This window comes from Lactuca virosa, chromosome 2 (genome assembly GCF_052849685.1).
Source record: "Lactuca virosa cultivar CGN04683 chromosome 2, Lactuca_virosa_CGN04683_v6, whole genome shotgun sequence".
Lineage (NCBI taxonomy): Eukaryota > Viridiplantae > Streptophyta > Magnoliopsida > Asterales > Asteraceae > Lactuca > Lactuca virosa.
In genome coordinates this window covers 202,791,788-202,809,533 of record NC_136427.1, presented here as the reverse complement: position 1 = coordinate 202,809,533, position 17,746 = coordinate 202,791,788, and the positions used below count along the sequence as shown (strand labels likewise).

The following is a 17,746-nucleotide window of genomic DNA, read 5'->3' as shown; positions in this document are numbered from 1 at the left end:
ATTTTACGTATTTGGTATTAGAACCGAAGAGTAATTTACAAAATTGGTCCCTATTTTAACTTCAGTACAAATCTTGAAATTGTTCCGATGTTGTCTTTAAGTTCGCAGTTAATTGCGGATATGTTTTACGAAAAATTGCAAGTTCAATCCAAAATTTGAAGTCATTTTGTATGAATTTAGGACTGAACTTGAGATTTCTGATAAAATACAGGGACCTAACTTGTAATTTACTCAAAATTAAATAAAATAAGAAAGCAAGATTCAATAAAAGGAGTTATGTCCTCGCCACGAAACTAAGAATCAAACTTCTCCCCTAATCCAAAAATTCTTTTCTTTTCACAATCTGCCTCACATTTTATTTGACTCTCCTTACACATTTCTAGATACCATCCATTCCCAACATTTCCAAAGGGTTGACAACACCATAAGCAAAGTAATCTCCTAAAATCTTCCTATAAATTCTACAAACTCTCTTCACAATTCAATAACACCAAGACTTTCCTTGTGTTATTTGTCACACTCTTTAACATATCAAAAACTCATCAATGGCTTCTTCAAGTTCAATTATGAAAAGATCAGAATCAATAGTCGATACCATGCCAGAAGCCTTGAGACAAAGCCGGTATCACATGAAGAAATGCTTTCTAAAATACTTAGAAAAAGGTAAGAGAATGATGAAACTCCACCATTTGATGCAAGAAATGGAGAGTGTCATTGAGGACAAAGATGAAAAGGCTCAAGTCTTGGAAGGCTTACTTGGCTACATTTTGTGCACTACCCAGGTTTATATTAATTTTTACATATATTTTTTAAAATAAAAAAGTAAATAAATAAAAAATATTATATTACATGTAGTTTTGCGGTTTAACCATCAATATTTTTCTAAACTAAACATTACTAATTTTTCAAAACTAAGCATTATGACTAGCTAAATAATGTAATAATGGTTAAAGAAATATCTGAAATTCTTATGGTTTGATTTGAGAAAAAAAAATATATTTAAATGAATAAACATCAAAATATAACAAAATAGAATGGTTTTCTATAAGTTGTTCAAGCAGAAATTAAGATTTAATTTTTAAATCTTACAGGAAGCTGCCATTGTTCCACCTTATATCGCCTTCGCTATACGCCCAAATCCTGGATTCTGGGAGTTTGTTAAAGTCAATTCCAACGATCTATCAGTCGAAGGGATCACTGCCACTGATTATTTGAAGTTCAAGGAATCAATCGTTGATGAAACTTGGTATGCAATATTTTAAAATTAGGGATTAACAATGAAAAAAAAGGCTAATAAAGTTCAAATTTTTAGGGCTAATGACGAAAACGCATTGGAGCTTGATTTTGGATCAATGGATTTCAAATCGCCTACAATGAGCTTATCTTCTTCAATTGGACATGGAGTTAATTTCGCATCAAAGTTTATTACTTCGAAGCTTTATGCTCAATCTGGAAGCCAACAGCTGCTCGTTGATTACTTAGTATCGCTGGATCATCAAGGAGAAGTATGAATATAAAAAAAAACATATATTTTTTTTTTCTAATTAGTGTTGTAATTAACAATTTTTAAATCAAATGTGCAGAATCTTATGGTGAATGAAACACTGAATACAGTTTCAAAGCTTCAAGCAGCTCTAATTGTAGCTCATGCTGCCCTTTCTTCTTTGCCTAATGATACGCCATATCAAAGCTTTGAGCTTAGGTAAACTTTCTTTTTAAAGTTTTAAAGTAAATTACAAAAATGGTCCCTATTTTGAAGTGAAAATTACAAATTTGGTCTTCGTGGTTTATTTTATTATGATTTTAGTCTCACAAAATGTAAAGGTGAATATGGTTTTATTGTGTTTTTCTGTATTTTAAACATAAACACATGCCTTTAATTTATGTTGGAATATAATACATGTTAACTATTTTTACTTGTAAAATATTAATCCAATAAAACTTATATGTAAAACATAAAAAACCAAATTAAATAAAAAAATGATTTTTTTAGAAAACTAAAAACCAAATTGTAAGGTTTTTTTCTATAAGTTTGGCTTTGATATATTTTGTCAAGACAAAATAATAAAAAGAAAAAAATATAAAATAGTCACTTATGAATTATGATGGGGCTAAACCCAAAGAAATGAATTCATGTGGACCAAAACTACTAACAAATCCCAAATTGGACTGAACCTGTAATTTTCAGTAAATTAGTTAGTTGTATAAAAAATTAGAATGTGTACAGGTTTAAACAATGGGGTTTTGAGAAGGGATGGGGAGATAATGCAGAAAGAGTGAGGGAAACAATCGGGTTTCTACTGGAGGTTTTTCAAGCCCCCGATCCCGTAAACCTCGAGAAATTTTTTAGCAGAGTTCCAAGCATCTTCAATGTCGTGTTATTCTCAATCCATGGCTATTTTGGTCAATCTAACGTTCTCGGCTTACCTGATACCGGAGGTCAAGTAGTTTATGTTCTTGATCAAGTTGTTGCTTTAGAAGAAGAATTACTCCTCAGGATTAAGCAACAAGGACTCAGTTTCAAGCCTCAGATTATCGTGGTAAGCATAATACTCTTTCGTTTTTTGTTTTTAGAATCAAAACGTATTCGATCGATGTTCATAATTCTGAGAATTTCGTTGAATGTTGGTCCAATTTAGGTGGCTCGTCTTCTTCCTGATGCGAAGGGGACGAAATGTAATCAGGTGCTGGAACCAGTTATGAAAACGAAGCATTCGCATATCGTTAGGGTTCCATTTAGGACTGAAAAGGGTATTCTTCGTAAATGGGTGTCTCGATTTGATATTTATCCGTACCTTGAGAAGTTCACTCAGGTATGCTTCTTTTTGGTTAATTAGTGTTTAGTTTGTGCGATGTTTGATTAATCATTCGAATTAAAATCAACAGGATGCAAGTGCGAAAGTTCTTGAAATGATGGAAGGAAAACCAGATCTTATAATTGGAAATTACACCGATGGAAACCTTGTTGCATCTCTCATGGCCAATAAACTCGGGACGACATTGGTATGTCTACATTCATAACCCCTAGAAAATTTCTATCCATAGATGATCAAATTGAGCATAACTTTAAACGAATTTTTATAGGGAACAATCGCACATGCTTTAGAGAAGACAAAATACGAAGATTCTGACATGAAATGGAAGCAATTGGACCCAAAATATCACTTTTCCTGCCAATTCACAGCTGACATGATTGCAATGAATTCAGCCGATTTCATCATCACCAGTACTTTTCAAGAAATAGCCGGAAGGTTCGAATCGATTTCATACCAAAACACAACCAAATTACTTAAATCTTATCAATAAAATAATGATTTTGACCTTTTTGATTCAAATTGCAGTAAAGATAGGCCTGGTCAATATGAAAGCCATGAGGCGTTTACACTTCCAGGATTATACAGAGTTGTTTCAGGCATCAATGTCTTCGATCCTAAATTCAACATCGCATCTCCAGGAGCTGATCAAACTGTCTATTTCCCTTACACCGAAACACAAAAACGATTCACTTCTTTTCAACCCGCCATTGAAGAACTACTGTTTAGTAAAGTTGAAAACGACGAACACATGTAAGTTAAAGACAAAAGAATAGTGTAAATTACATATTTGGTCCCTTAGTATACCCGAAGTTTTCAGTTTTAGTCCCTAAAAATATTTCTTTTACAGTTTTGGTCTTTATTTGACCATCTTCCAAGTAAAATGACTATTTTTCGAGAATACTTGAATTTTCCAATTTTGGTCCTAAAAATAGTCACAAAAAAAAATTCAAAAACCTCAGCTATACCCAGGGGCCAAAAACGTAAATCACTCATAATAATTTTTGTGAGTAAATTACATATTTGGTCCCTGAGTAAAACCAATTATTATATACCCACCGACGAAAAATATAATTTAATCCAATATTTTATTCAAACTTTATATTATATGCATTTAATTTAATTTAATCAATCAATTAAACAGCGGATACTTAGAAGACAAAACTAAACCAATCATCTTCTCAATGGCAAGACTCGACACAGTGAAAAACATAACCGGACTCACTGAGTGGTTCGGACAAAACAAGCGACTCAGATCCCTGGTCAACCTCGTAATTGTAGCCGGTTTTTTTAACCCTTCAAAGTCAAAAGATAGAGAAGAAATGGCAGAAATTAAAAACATGCATTTATTAATCGAAAAATACGAATTAAAAGGTCAAATAAGATGGATAGCTGCACAAACGGATCGAAACAGAAACAGTGAATTGTACAGGTTTATTGCTGACTCAAAAGGCGCGTTTGTTCAACCCGCTTTATATGAAGCTTTTGGATTAACAGTTATTGAGGCTATGAATTGTGGGTTGCCTACTTTTGCAACTAATCAAGGTGGGCCCGCTGAGATTATTGTTGATGGGGTTTCTGGATTTCAAATTGATCCGAATAATGGCGATGAATCCAGCAACAAGATTGCTGATTTTTTTCAGAAGTGTAAAGAGGATGATGGATATTGGAGTAGAATTTCTGATGGTGGTTTGCAACGTATATATGAATGGTAATAGTGTTTCTTTAACCGGTTAAGGGTAAAATGGTCATTTCGTATTAATTATTATTATTATTATTTTTTTTGTGATTTTTCAGCTACACGTGGAAGATTTATGCGAATAAAGTGTTGAATATGGGGAACATTTATGAATTCTGGAAGCGGATAAATAAGGAACAGAAAGAAGCGAAACAGAGATACATTGAATTATTTTACAATCTGCATTACAAGAATTTGGTAGATATATATTTGCCTATAATTGATGGCTTTTTATTTATTATTTTTTAAATATTTAATATTAATATTCGAATTAATGTCACAGGTTAGGACTGTGCCTATTGCTACTGATGAGGTTCAATCTGCACCAGTGCCAAAAGGAAAGCTTACAACAACGCCAACTACGAGGCATGTCATCTAAATATATACATTTTTAATTATAATTTATAAAATTTGGTTTTCAGACTAATAATTAATTAATTTATTTATTTATTTTGTCTAGCAGACGTTCGCAATCCACTCTTCAAAGGTAAGAAAAAGACCGAGTTTATTAATTATTAAGTCCTGTTTTTGGACGACAAAAATTAAGGTGTTAATTAGTTTCTTGATATATTTCAGGCTGTTTGGAGCATAAAAGGTTTGATGTAACTTCAAGATCATATGACTTCATAACTTCCTGTTCTTCCAAGAAAATATAATTGAAAGAAAACAAGATTCCAATAAAATACCCATGAATTATTGTAAAGAGCGAGAGCTAACATGTATGAAGAAGAAAGATAATAAAGAATTCACATTCTTTGTCTACATTGTGTTTTTATGTAGAAATTACATCGGGAACCTTGATTGAATCTGAATTATCTCATACAATCAACAACAGATCAGAAGGAAAAAAGAAAAATTAGATAATGGGGTAGATATAAATAGTCAAAAAAAGTAGATACATGCAATAAAACAACAAGTAAAAATGAGACAAACGTAATGAGGTAAAAACACGATCAATAACATTTAAGTATTTAAACATAAAAAAAGGAACAAATTTTACATCTTTAAATTGAAAACCGAGTCAAAGTTGAAACCATTGTAAAGCTTCGATGTATTAAGATCTTTAGTAACATTAAAATACCGAATCACATGAAGCCATTGATCCCATCGTTTGAGCTTATGAACGGTTATTGTTTCAGGAATAAGCTCATGTGAACACCTTCCATTCATGACAGGATAATCATACATAGCAGGCTTATTAGAAACCCTATTTCTTTCTTTTTTCCCAAGATTTACCATTTTCCAACCAGTTTATCCTCTGGGCCAATTGTATCATTCCTAGGAATATCCGAATTTGCAATCCATTCCACCAAATCCCATGATAAAACAAACCCCATTCCAGACATATAGGACACAAACGGATTCATACTTTGGCATGGAATCACAAACCCATAGTACAAATCCGATCTTGGAAGTGGTTGGAGGGATGATGCAAGTGGTAAAAGACGAAAGTAGACATCATCATCTGCTTTCATGACATAATCATAAGGGTGAGATAGAATATTTGGAAGTGAAGAGAAGTATGTGTAGGTTTTCCCATCGTTCATGTTTTCTGAACAGTTGAGAATGATAATGTCATTGAATTTTAAGATCTCGAGGGATATTAGAACTCTTTGTTCTTGTTTTGTGAGGTTGCAGAATACAAATTTGAGGTCTATTTGAGCTAAGGGAGAGGATTGGATTCCATAGACGAGGCGAAGGAAATGGCGGTGTTCATGTTTATCTGCTCGAGTTAGGATCCCTATTAGGAGGCGGAATTGCTTTGTTGAAGGGTAGTTTTGGACATTTGATGAAGGTTTAAATGGGTTTTTTATGTAGAGGTTGAAGATGATGAAGATGACCATGAGGATAGCAGACGCCATTAGAGGTAACTTGGTGAAAAGGAGGCGTTTCTGGTTCATTTTCAACATGAGTTTTTCTGAACTCACCATGTATGAAGAATGTATGGATACTTTGAGGTTCATGGAAGAAATCAAGTAGATTGTATGAAATTCTTGAAGAAGTTTTACTGTTCATGGGTTTCATGCTTTGTGCATCGGGGAAATGTGTTTAAGGGAGGTTCTTTTGGCGAAAAGTTAAAACTCGAAGTGGTTTTTCTCATGTTGCCACATTCTCCTTGCATTTTCGTGTGAAGGTTGCAACACTCGTGAAGGGAAGTGTGAAAATTACATTAACTACCTCCATGTTAATATAAAATGCAGAAAGTACCCTTGAGAGTCCTTGCTATACATAAAATAACCCATGTTATTGACATGAAACCAATGTTGACAATTATATCTTCTGTATCCATTCTAGTTTTTATCACTTATCCTCATTTAGATAATTAAAGGATTAGATTAAGAATAACTATCATGCAACATGCAATCTATGCAATACATGTGTTTGCAATTTTACGAAAGAAGACTACATTACACAAATCTACCTCTTCTAATAAATGAAACTTAAAAATGGCACGTGTCAGTTTTTTAGAATGTCTCTTTGACACGTGACATTTTTCTATATTATTATTATTATTATTATTATTTTTTGTAACAAATCAAATTTAATTCAAATTTTGAAAATACAAAATCATAGCCTAATAATATTATTATGTTTATTTTGCTTAACAAATTAATTCATAATTACTTACAATCGACAATATCTTGGTTTTTTTACATTTATTATTTTTTACCTATATAAAAATTTAAAATATACGGACCGTGGTTTCCACGGGTTATAACCTAGTGATTGAATAAACACCACTCTTGAATCTATTAAATAAAATTGCTTTGAAATGGTTGGCGTACACATGAATAAGAGGGATTAATGACATTCTAACTAACGAGGTAAAAGTCTCATTTATACACACTAGGCTCCTAAACTTTGTTTAAAGTGACATATACCACAAATCTCCACATTGACTTAAAACTAAGTCTTTTCATATATCCAACTATTGATTTTGAGCTAATCTAAGCAAGTTCGAAATTTGCTTCCCAAGACCGATTTTGTTAACATGTCCTCTGGGTTATCACATGTCTCGATCTTCTTCACTTTCAACCATGTCTTTCATCAACTGGAATGATACCGGACATCTATGTGCTTTGTCCGATTATGGAAAGCTTGACCTTTAGCGAAACAAATAACACTCATGATATAGTAGTAAACCAAGGCTTGATCTTTATAAATCCTAATATCACCTAATAATTCCTTCAATCATATTGCCTCATTTGTACCTTCATCAAGTCTATATACTCGAACTTGTTAGTTAATAAAGCATCCAAAGATTGAAGAGTTCCCTTCCTACTCACTGTTGGATTAAGGTGTCTAAGGTCTTAACTAAATTTATATAATCTTAGTGAATAAAAAGTCTTTTTTGGGTTGCTCTCATAACGATAAATAGCTAGGATTGATATTAAGAGAGAGATTAAATGTTTTTTGATATATTAGATGATTAATATATTAATTAGAAATAATTAATATTTAATTAAGAATTAATCAAAATTAATTAGAAATTAATTTTGGATTAATTAGAATTAATTAAGGGTGCAATAATTGAATTGGAGTTGTTCAATAGTTTAGAAAGGGAGACAATTCTAGAACCTCCCATGCCTTGGACGGTTTTGAGGAAGAAACAGAAGGGTTCTGGAAGCCTATTGAAGTTGATAAGAAAACTAATTTTAATTGGTTTAAAATACTATTATTTTATTATTCAAATTAAGGTTTCCACAAGCTATAAATAAGGTCCATAACCCTAGCCAAAACCAATCCCTACATACTCTACATAGAGGAATCAATTTTCCTCTTCCTACTCTCTCCTATATTTCGATCCTAGAGTTTATAGGGTTTTCGATATAAACCATTAGAGACATCCACACTATTGGTGCTTGCTTTCCAAAAAGATTTGCAAGAGAGTTGTTGCATTATTCCATATTTTGAAAAAGGTATGTCTTTTAACTTGTAATTTTTAATTTACATAGGTTTGAAGTTTGTTTCATAAGTATGTTGCTATAGCTTGAGAAAAAGCCATAGACTTTTAGGTTGCATGTACCCATAATTTGAGTATGATTCCGTTACATAAATATTCTTCTTTGTAACCTACAAAAACCATCACTCACGACCATACTGTGGTATCTCCATTTTTACGACAAAAAATGACCGATTTTGTTTATGATTAATAAATCAGAGTATCCTTTTAAAAAGATTTACTTTGCGGAAATTGTCCCAAAAACATGATGGTAATATCATCAAGACATTTCTAAGAAATGTATTTTATTTATAAAACTCGGGATGTTATCGTCAATATAAGAAACATAAGCATAAACGAAGACTTACCACATTTCTTTATACTAATAGTCTACATCTCATTGAATCTCTTAGAAAATACACATATCATCATATATAATTTCCTGTGATACAATAAACTGAGTGGGTCAGGTTGGAAAACATGGTGAGTACATAGGGTTTCAACCCACAATAATATAGTTAATATATTTAATTATCAAACCATTAACCCAATTAATCATCCCCATTTTCTTATCTATTCTTCCATAGGGTTATATCCTAAGGGTCATCACCTACATCATATTGACTTATCATCTCCTATATCAAATGGGCATGAAATTCCTCACTGCCAGTGTTTATTTAATAGACACTAAGTCTATGGCTGCCAATGTTTAACTAATAGGCACTAAGTCCATAGCTGTCAATGTTTATAGGCACGAAGTCCATCGCTGCCAGTGTTCTATGGAATTGTCATCAATCAGTCTGTTAATCATCACCTATTTATCACCAATCTAACATCACCTATCTAACATCACCTATTTCTCATTACCCATCACTACCCAATTCATGTTATAAGTGTAAAATACTTATATAATTAAATGAATTAAATATAATCAGATATTATTTTATCTAACACATATCACCTTCGGCACAGATAAAAAGCACATAAGCATGTAATTATCTAGATACTTCATATCTATATGTAAGATGAAAGGGACCATGCACTCACTTGTTAAAGTGATGACTCGAAACTTGGGCAGAGCTTCGCTTCTAAAAATCAACATTTCCTTTGACGTGACCTAGTATCATTATCACTAAGTTTTAGTCTAACGTTCTACGTGGCTGTAGATAGTATAGACCTATCAATCATTCCAATAAACACTGATAGTCTAAATAAGGATCAACCAGGTAGGATAGTTGGGCGGTAGGATCATTTTAGCATAAAAGCTTTTCTGAAATCCAACAACTAAGCCAACATGACCATTCTAGACACCTCTCCCGTAAGTAGATCAATTGGTATAACAACATGAAATTACTGATAAATCTTATTTATAGGTTCATAATGACGACTTATGACTATAAATATAAGTTACATAGAAAAGACTAGAGTGTAGCTTAACTTACAAAGGTTCTTCCTGACAGAAGTTAGGAAATTGAACCGGCAGAGCTTCTATCGCTAGCTACTACTTCTTCAGGGATCGCATGGATTATCCGAAGGCTAAAACTAAGGGAAATGGGCTAAAATAGAGAGAGGAGGATAGGGAGTGAGAAATAAAATGAGCAACCGAAGTCTATTTATAGCACAACTGTACGCCGTGCCTAGTGTGCGCGCCGTGCACACCTGAGAACTCGCTCCTCCCATTTTCTGCCACGTGTTGCAAATATGGTGGTACACGCTCCATCTTCTAGAAGGTACGAGCTGTGCAACACACCTACGCGTGACGCTTCTCTGAAAAATTCATAAAATCGTATCTTCTTCATACGAGCTCCATTTTCAACGTTCTTTATATCCCTAGAAAGCTATCAACGAGATCTACAACTTTCGTTTAGACTTTGTTGGCTAATTTTGATTTTATTTTTAAAGCTATTTTTTTAACAGGCTTAGACTGTTAAAGTCCGTTAAAAATTCATAACCTCCTCATATGATATCTCTTCTCGATTGTCTTTATATCGACGGAACCATATGGATGAGATATTCAACCCCGTTTAGATTGCTTTTCCTAACAATCAAACGATTTCTACTTCGGTTTCTGAGTCATATACTGCTACGCTGAAACTTCTAAAAATCCTAACTTCCTTTTACGAAGTCAGATTTAGACGATATCTATATGCATGAATTTACTTTTACAATATCTACAACTTTTGTTTAGATTACTAAGGCTAATAAGAAACCTATCTCCAACTCACTATTTACAACATACTGTTTGAACACGAAATTTAGGAAGGTCGTAACTTCTTCACTCGAAGTCGGATTTGGGTGTTCTTGATATGTATGAAATCCTCGTCACATATACTATAATTTGGTTAAGATTATTTATCCGAAATAATCCCTCTTTAAAATTCATTATTATGGCTTATAATAACTTTATTTCCCAGCCCATATTTGCGGGTGTTACACATACTCTCAAACATAAACCATATTGCCACATTTATACCTTCTTCAAGTCTAATCTTTATAACCCGTATATAAAGCGTGAATCTCTTTAAAACCGATTGTAGTTGATGTTGGTGATTTTGGTGTCACCAGACATTTTATGTAATTGGAACTAATATGTGAGCTAATGAGATTATTATTTGTACTCTATATTATATGTTAGGTGAATGTGGAGTGCATGCATATATAAGATCGAAATATAAGCCGGAACGACAGAAAGGTGGGGGTTACATAATGGAAAAACCGAATTCTAATGGGTGATTACGGTAAAATTGATAAATCTTATCAATTTTGGTAACCATTGATTATGCCATTAAATTTTCGATTCTCCTAACTAATATAGAAGACGGGAACCCTAATCTATCTAACATAAATATGGCTCCTTTATTGAGCCGTCATATACCCTTCTCAGTCTTCTTCTTCTACACGAACTTAGAACCTTCTGGCGATTTAGCTTGTGTTCGTGTGCATACATACACAAGTGTCCTTTTAGATTATCCTAGACTGGATTTTCTGTAACCCAGGTATAGGGTGGAAATACCAGTTTAGAAAATAAACTTACACGATCCAAGAAAATTCCGGTTCTCCACCATCACCATACTCAAATATCCTCCAATAGTTGACTTATGGAAATAAATCATACATATACATATGAATGCAACCTTAACCCTTCAGTAAATCCCTATCATTAATCGTAATATCATAAAATGATGAAAAGTGAACTAAAGGGCTCATGGCCTAACAATATATTATTTGATGGAAATGTACTGCTCCCTACATAGTTGAGGGTTCATGTCTCGTGGTGGGAAAATGTGTAGATCTAGGAGTAAAATTAGAGGATATGTGAGTTAATCATTTTTAAAAATGATGATGAAAAGTGCAGATGCAGTAACACCATTCATGCATCCAAGTAAATAAATTTCTAACTCGCAACATGAGGACAAGTGTAGATTTGGGTAACTCGTTACTATAAAAGTTGATATTTTCACTCACTGATAGCTAGTTAGACCATGACATTAGGAAAATGCATTTTATCATGTCAATAAAAAAATACTAAAATCCTTTACAACATGGTGTCCACACGTCTAATAGTCTTTAAGGCATCTTTACTTGTAACATCACATAAAATATTCAGAACCTATTTAAACATATTTGCTTTATAAAAACAATATAACATCGTTGAATTCTTCAAACATTTAAAATCATATAATTAAGTTATAACATCTTTAAAACTTATTAAAACATATTAAGTTCATAAATATTATATAACGCCATAAAACTTCTCTTACGTGTAATGTATACAGCATGTTACTTTGTAAAACATGTATACTCCTTTTAAACTGGCTTCCATGTAATATAGTTACACATATTTAACACATGTAATAGAATTTTTTTCAACTCATATGATGGCACATGTGATTAAATAATAACCAAATAACATAGCCTTTTGCTCTGCAAGAGTCTCCATACAAACCATCTCCATATTCTCTCCCTACAATCATGTTATATTTGCAGAATCCTTGAGTCATGGATATGTAGCTTCATGAAGCATGCATTTTGAGGAATTAACTTGTTAGTTAACATAACAGGCTCCTCCCTAGTATGTTTAGCTTCGCCTCCGCCTCCCCAATCAAGCATTCTTCTACACCATCAAATTAAAAAAATTCCCAAATTAATCATATCACGAACATACTCGTGGGAAATCTCACACAAGTCAAACTGTATCATATCCATATCCCACTCTATCAATTCTATTTTCTCAAAATTTTAATCAATCTCCAAAAAATCTCCACCTATACATTTCGTAATGATGTGTCATGGAAATGAAGAAAGGGAAGAATTACTACCATCCGCCAAATTCACAATAACAAAAGTCAACCCTCTCCAGACCCAATCTCAATATTTTTCCCTTTCAAAATATTCCTTAACAAATGGGGAAAAAGGGAACAAAAGGAGAGGCAACCGTCGACGGGTATGGACTACCAACTAGTGCTTATAAAGAATGAGGCGGACCATTAAGAATCACTTATGTATCGGTCGACGCTTCCAAAAAAATGAAGACTTGAGGGAACAAAAGACCAACAACGATTCTATATCATCAAAAAACTGATGGGAAATAGTAGCCATTAGACCAACCGAACTTTCCCTGATGTGATGACGTCGATGATGCTAAAGTCCCTGAGATCCTCTTTGGCTATCCTTAATGCCATAAACAAATGGATCAAAGTCAACAAACTCAACCATAGGAGTAGAAGGAATACCTAGAAGAATATTCCCTCTTCTATAACCATAAACCAAATTCTCATTCTTAGTCTCTATAAGCACATGACCATTTTGATCAATCGTACTAGTCGTGGGGTTTAATTATGACTTTAGCCACAAGTGGTGATCAGTTATTTGGTAAATAAATGGGGAGTGTGGTGCCTTTTCTTTAGGAGCAATTCATGGGTTATTATTTAGTATTTAAAGAATTGGTTTATCTAGTAGCGGAGTCTTAGTTTATATATAGTGTAATTGTTATTATAGAATGTATGGGATAAGATGTAGAGCCCCACCCCTTTTGTTGGTTTTATTCATAATGGAATATGTAGAAATCAACATTCTCTTTCCTACATACTTATGTGAAACAATAACCCATCTTGCCTTCTATTTCAGCTAAAAGTCATATGAACTTACTAGGACATTCAAATCAATTCCTAATCTTCTTAAGAAGATTCTAACATTTTAATAAATCATTCATTACATGATCCTATCCTTTATTTATGATTCCAATTCCATTCTGAGGTTTTGAAACTTCATTTCTCATAAAAGCATTTGTTTGAATAATTAGATCTTCAACCCATCATTAGAACCTTAAATTAAATAAAATTTGAAACCATTACTATATTCCAACCTTTAAAACATGCCTTGAGATTATTATTGTTTATAAGGAAATTCATTTCTAATGGTGGTTATCCTTGGAATTACCAATTACAATAACATAAAACACTTATCAGACTTAGGAATCATCATAAGGATGAGTTACCAATGAACAATTTGATGGGTTTTATAGATAACAAAAATCATATTTTTGGCGGAAAACATAAAACCCTAAGTTTGCATACACCCTAAAGGATCTATGTTCTCACTATGATATGCAAACAACAATTTGAATTCAAGAACCCTAAAGTAAAATGCTATTTTCAATTTAGGAGAAGGGATATTAGAAATCATACCTTTAGTTTATTATTGTAAATAAACTAGAAATCCTTTGGTGTAAAACTTCAGAAAGCCAGCACCAGAAATCTTGTGCCTCTGATGGCTCACACCCAAACCCTAACAGTTGGAGGCTTTTGAAGAGAGATGGGAGATGAGGGAATTTTTGGAATTCCTTTAGTGAATGAGAGTGCTGAAAATATGAGACAGATGAAGGGTTTATATAGGTGACTAGAGGGGCTTGGATAAGGTGTGTTTTCTTGGATAAGCCTTATCCCTTTTGCTTTCCCCCCAAGTTTCCTTAGAGCCCAAGAAAAGCTCTATAAACTATCTAGAACCATTCTAGAATTCGTCAAACCCTAAGAGAGGTTCTAGAATTGGCCAATGCTCAATCTTTTGAACATTGTCACCTTTAGTCCTTCCACTTTTAGTTATTCTAATTAATCCTAAAATTAATTCCAATTAATTTATAATTAAACAATATAATTTCGAATTAATATATTTTTCTCAAAAAATATTAACAAATTATTTATTTTGATTTCAAATTAATTTATTAACCATATAATAAATTAATAAATCAGTTTCTCTCTCCAGATAGCATTTCAGTCTCTTACTAGGTTTGAGGGCAACCCAAAAGGACTTTGCTAATAATTTAAGATTATAATAATTTATTTAATGGCCTAGACACCTAATCCAACACAATTAACTTCATGATTCTAATTATTAGATATAAGTCGATTCAAAATTTAATCTCAAGATAAAGTACAAGTCCACCAATCAAAGGGTTCGAGTTGGATTTCCCCCAAATCCACCATTTAAGGTGAGATTTAGCTATCTATAAGAGGAATAGAAACCCCTTGATGATTTGGAACATGAAACAAGTACTAGAATCAAGCAATTACATAAATTAACTAATAAATTTTGGATTCATGAAGACCTAGGGTTAGAAAACCCCAAAAACTTCATCAACACCTAAATCTTCGAATTAATATATTTTTCTCAAAACATATTAACAAATTATTTATTTTGATTTAATTAATTTATTAACCATATAATAAATTAATAAATCAGTTTCTCTCTCCAAATAGCATTCCAATCTCTTACTAGGTTTGAGGGAAACCCAAAAGGACTTTGCTAATAATTTAAAATTACAATAATTTATTTAATGGCCTAGACACCTAATCCAACACAATTAACTTCATGATTCTAATTATTAGATATAAGTTGATTCAAAACTTAATCTCAAGATAAAGTACAAGTCCACCAATCAAAGGGTCGAGTTGGATTTCCCCCAAATCCACAAGGTGCGATTTAGCTATCTATAAGAGGAATAGAAACCCCTTGATGATTTGGAACATGAAACAAGTACTAGAATCAAGCAATTACATAAATTAACTAAGAAATTTCGGATTCACGAAGACCTAGGGTTAGAAAACCCCCAAAACTTCATCAAAACCTAAATCTCACAAATATGGATGAAGTTGTTGTTTAAGTAATGATCTAGAGGTGATAAATGATGTAATAATATCAAAAAGCAATAGATTTGATCCATAATTTATGACTATAATGATTTCACAAAATCTAGATTAGGAAATGAAGATGTAAGATATGAATTCTACATCACGACTTTAGGAGATGGTGAGAATTTGACTAGATCTTCACCAATTGAAATTTGGAGTTTTAATCACCATGACATTGAAGCAAATAATTTATCATATCTCCCTATCAAGCTCTTTGATTTAGGTAAAATAAAAGGGAAGAGAAGTGGTGTCCTAACTTATTCATGTTCTAGTTTTTAAATTGATCAATATTCATGCTTACACTTTGCCCGTCTTTTTCTCTTATGCTGATCTAATATGGTGAGAATATGTTCTAGTTTTAGGAGATGAATTTGACTAGATCTTCACCAATTTAACTTTGGAGTTTTAATCACCATGACATTGAAGCAAATAATTTATCCTATATCCCTATCAAGCTCTGTAATTTAGGTAAAATAATAGGGAAGAGAAGTGGTGTCCTAACTTATTCATGTTCTAGGTTTTAAATTGATCACTATTCATGCTGACACTATGCCCACCTCTTTCTCTTAATGTATCTAATATGATTTTTTTTCACAAACGATCATTCCTCACTGCATTATGTGACAAAAATGATCCTACTCACTTAAGTTGGCCAACTCACTTTGTCATCCCCATCTTTCATAAAATTGTCACTTTTAGACATTGCTATCGTAATCTTCTCAAATGGCACTAGTACAAAAATAATTAGTGAACACACCATAAAAGTGTGACCATATGCATATAGTGACAATTATCCTTTTTCACTGAAAGTGCAATCGAAGGTGATGCCATTCTATATGTCTTATGGTCGCTTTAAAATTTAGTGTCTGTATGATATGAAAAAATGTGACCATATCATAAAAATGTGACTATTGGGTAGGAAATTTTGTTGCTATAAATCAATCATTTTATCCAATATTGTGGTGTTAAATCTTCAGTAGACACATATTTTTTTTTTTAATAATTTTAATGAATGTATATCACCAACTGGCGACATACATGTTGTTTCGATGTGGTGTTTTGCTAATAAATTGTCATACAATTCAAAGTTTATTAAGACTATCGGGTATATTTTGTAGTCATGCAATTACGGTGAACATGACCATATTCACTAAATGATCACATGTAATTAATTTCATAAGTGGCAGTTTGCTAATAATTAGTCACAAAACAATATTTTGTCACAAAACAATATTTTAATGTGACTATTGTCTATCGTATAAAGACACACACTTAAGTAAAACTGATCATAAATATTAGAGTAAATTACAGGACTGGTCCTTATGGTTTAGGATAATTTGCGCGTTTGGTCCCTAACTTATTTTTTTAACTCGGAAGGTCCCTATTGTTTGTTTTTGTTACGCGATTGGTCCCTGTCTTACCTAAAAAAGACTATTTTGCCATTGATTTTTTAATTTATTTAAATAAACACATCCCCAACCCCATCTCCTCACCTTACCTTACATACACCACCATCTTTCCATATTCAAATAATAGTATTTTTAGGTAAGACAGGGACCAAGCACGTAACAAAAACAAACAGTAGGTACCAAGCGTGTAACAAAAGCAAACACTAGGGACTTTCCGAGTTAAAATAATTAGTTAGGGACCAAGCGTGCAAATTACCCCAAACCATAGGGACCATTCGTGTAATTTACTTTAAATATTATAAAGACGCACATTTTATTAAAATTATGGATTCACTAGTACACAAATCGACATTGGCCACACCACAAAAGTGTTGTTGTAATAAAGTATTATGTCGAATAATTGTGGCCATAAACGCTTTGTAGACACACACATATTTTTTTTTTATTGTGACTATTACTCATCTACCGGTCATATGGACTTTTTTGTTAGTGTGGTCCTCGCTATTACTTAGTCACTAAAAAAATTGTTTATTGACTTAAAACTGTGACACAAATGTTGTTTGTAATAAAAAAATATTGAATAACCATGACCATAAATGCTTTGTAGACACACAAACATTTTTTAAGTATTGTCATTGTTTAATCTTTATTCAGAT

At 32.5% G+C, this 17,746-nt stretch overlaps 1 protein-coding gene and 1 pseudogene across 1 annotated transcript; one reads left to right on the top strand and one right to left on the bottom strand.

Annotated features, from left to right (window-relative positions):
• The first annotated feature begins 477 nt into the window (after window positions 1-477).
• Window positions 478-5,357, top strand: LOC145160032 (sucrose synthase 6-like). The gene is made up of 14 exons (XM_079079093.1): window positions 478-782; window positions 1,092-1,246; window positions 1,313-1,505; window positions 1,584-1,702; window positions 2,228-2,540; window positions 2,640-2,813; window positions 2,887-3,003; window positions 3,085-3,251; window positions 3,342-3,566; window positions 3,958-4,524; window positions 4,611-4,749; window positions 4,835-4,917; window positions 5,015-5,038; window positions 5,128-5,357. The coding sequence occupies exons 1-14, from the start codon at window positions 546-548 to the stop codon at window positions 5,141-5,143; spliced, it is 2,529 nt and encodes an 842-aa protein (XP_078935219.1). The 5' UTR covers window positions 478-545; the 3' UTR covers window positions 5,144-5,357.
• Window positions 5,358-5,547: 190 nt separating this feature from the next.
• LOC145158149 (beta-1,3-galactosyltransferase pvg3-like) lies at window positions 5,548-6,482 on the bottom strand (annotated as a pseudogene).
• Between the last annotated feature and the right edge of the window lie 11,264 nt (window positions 6,483-17,746).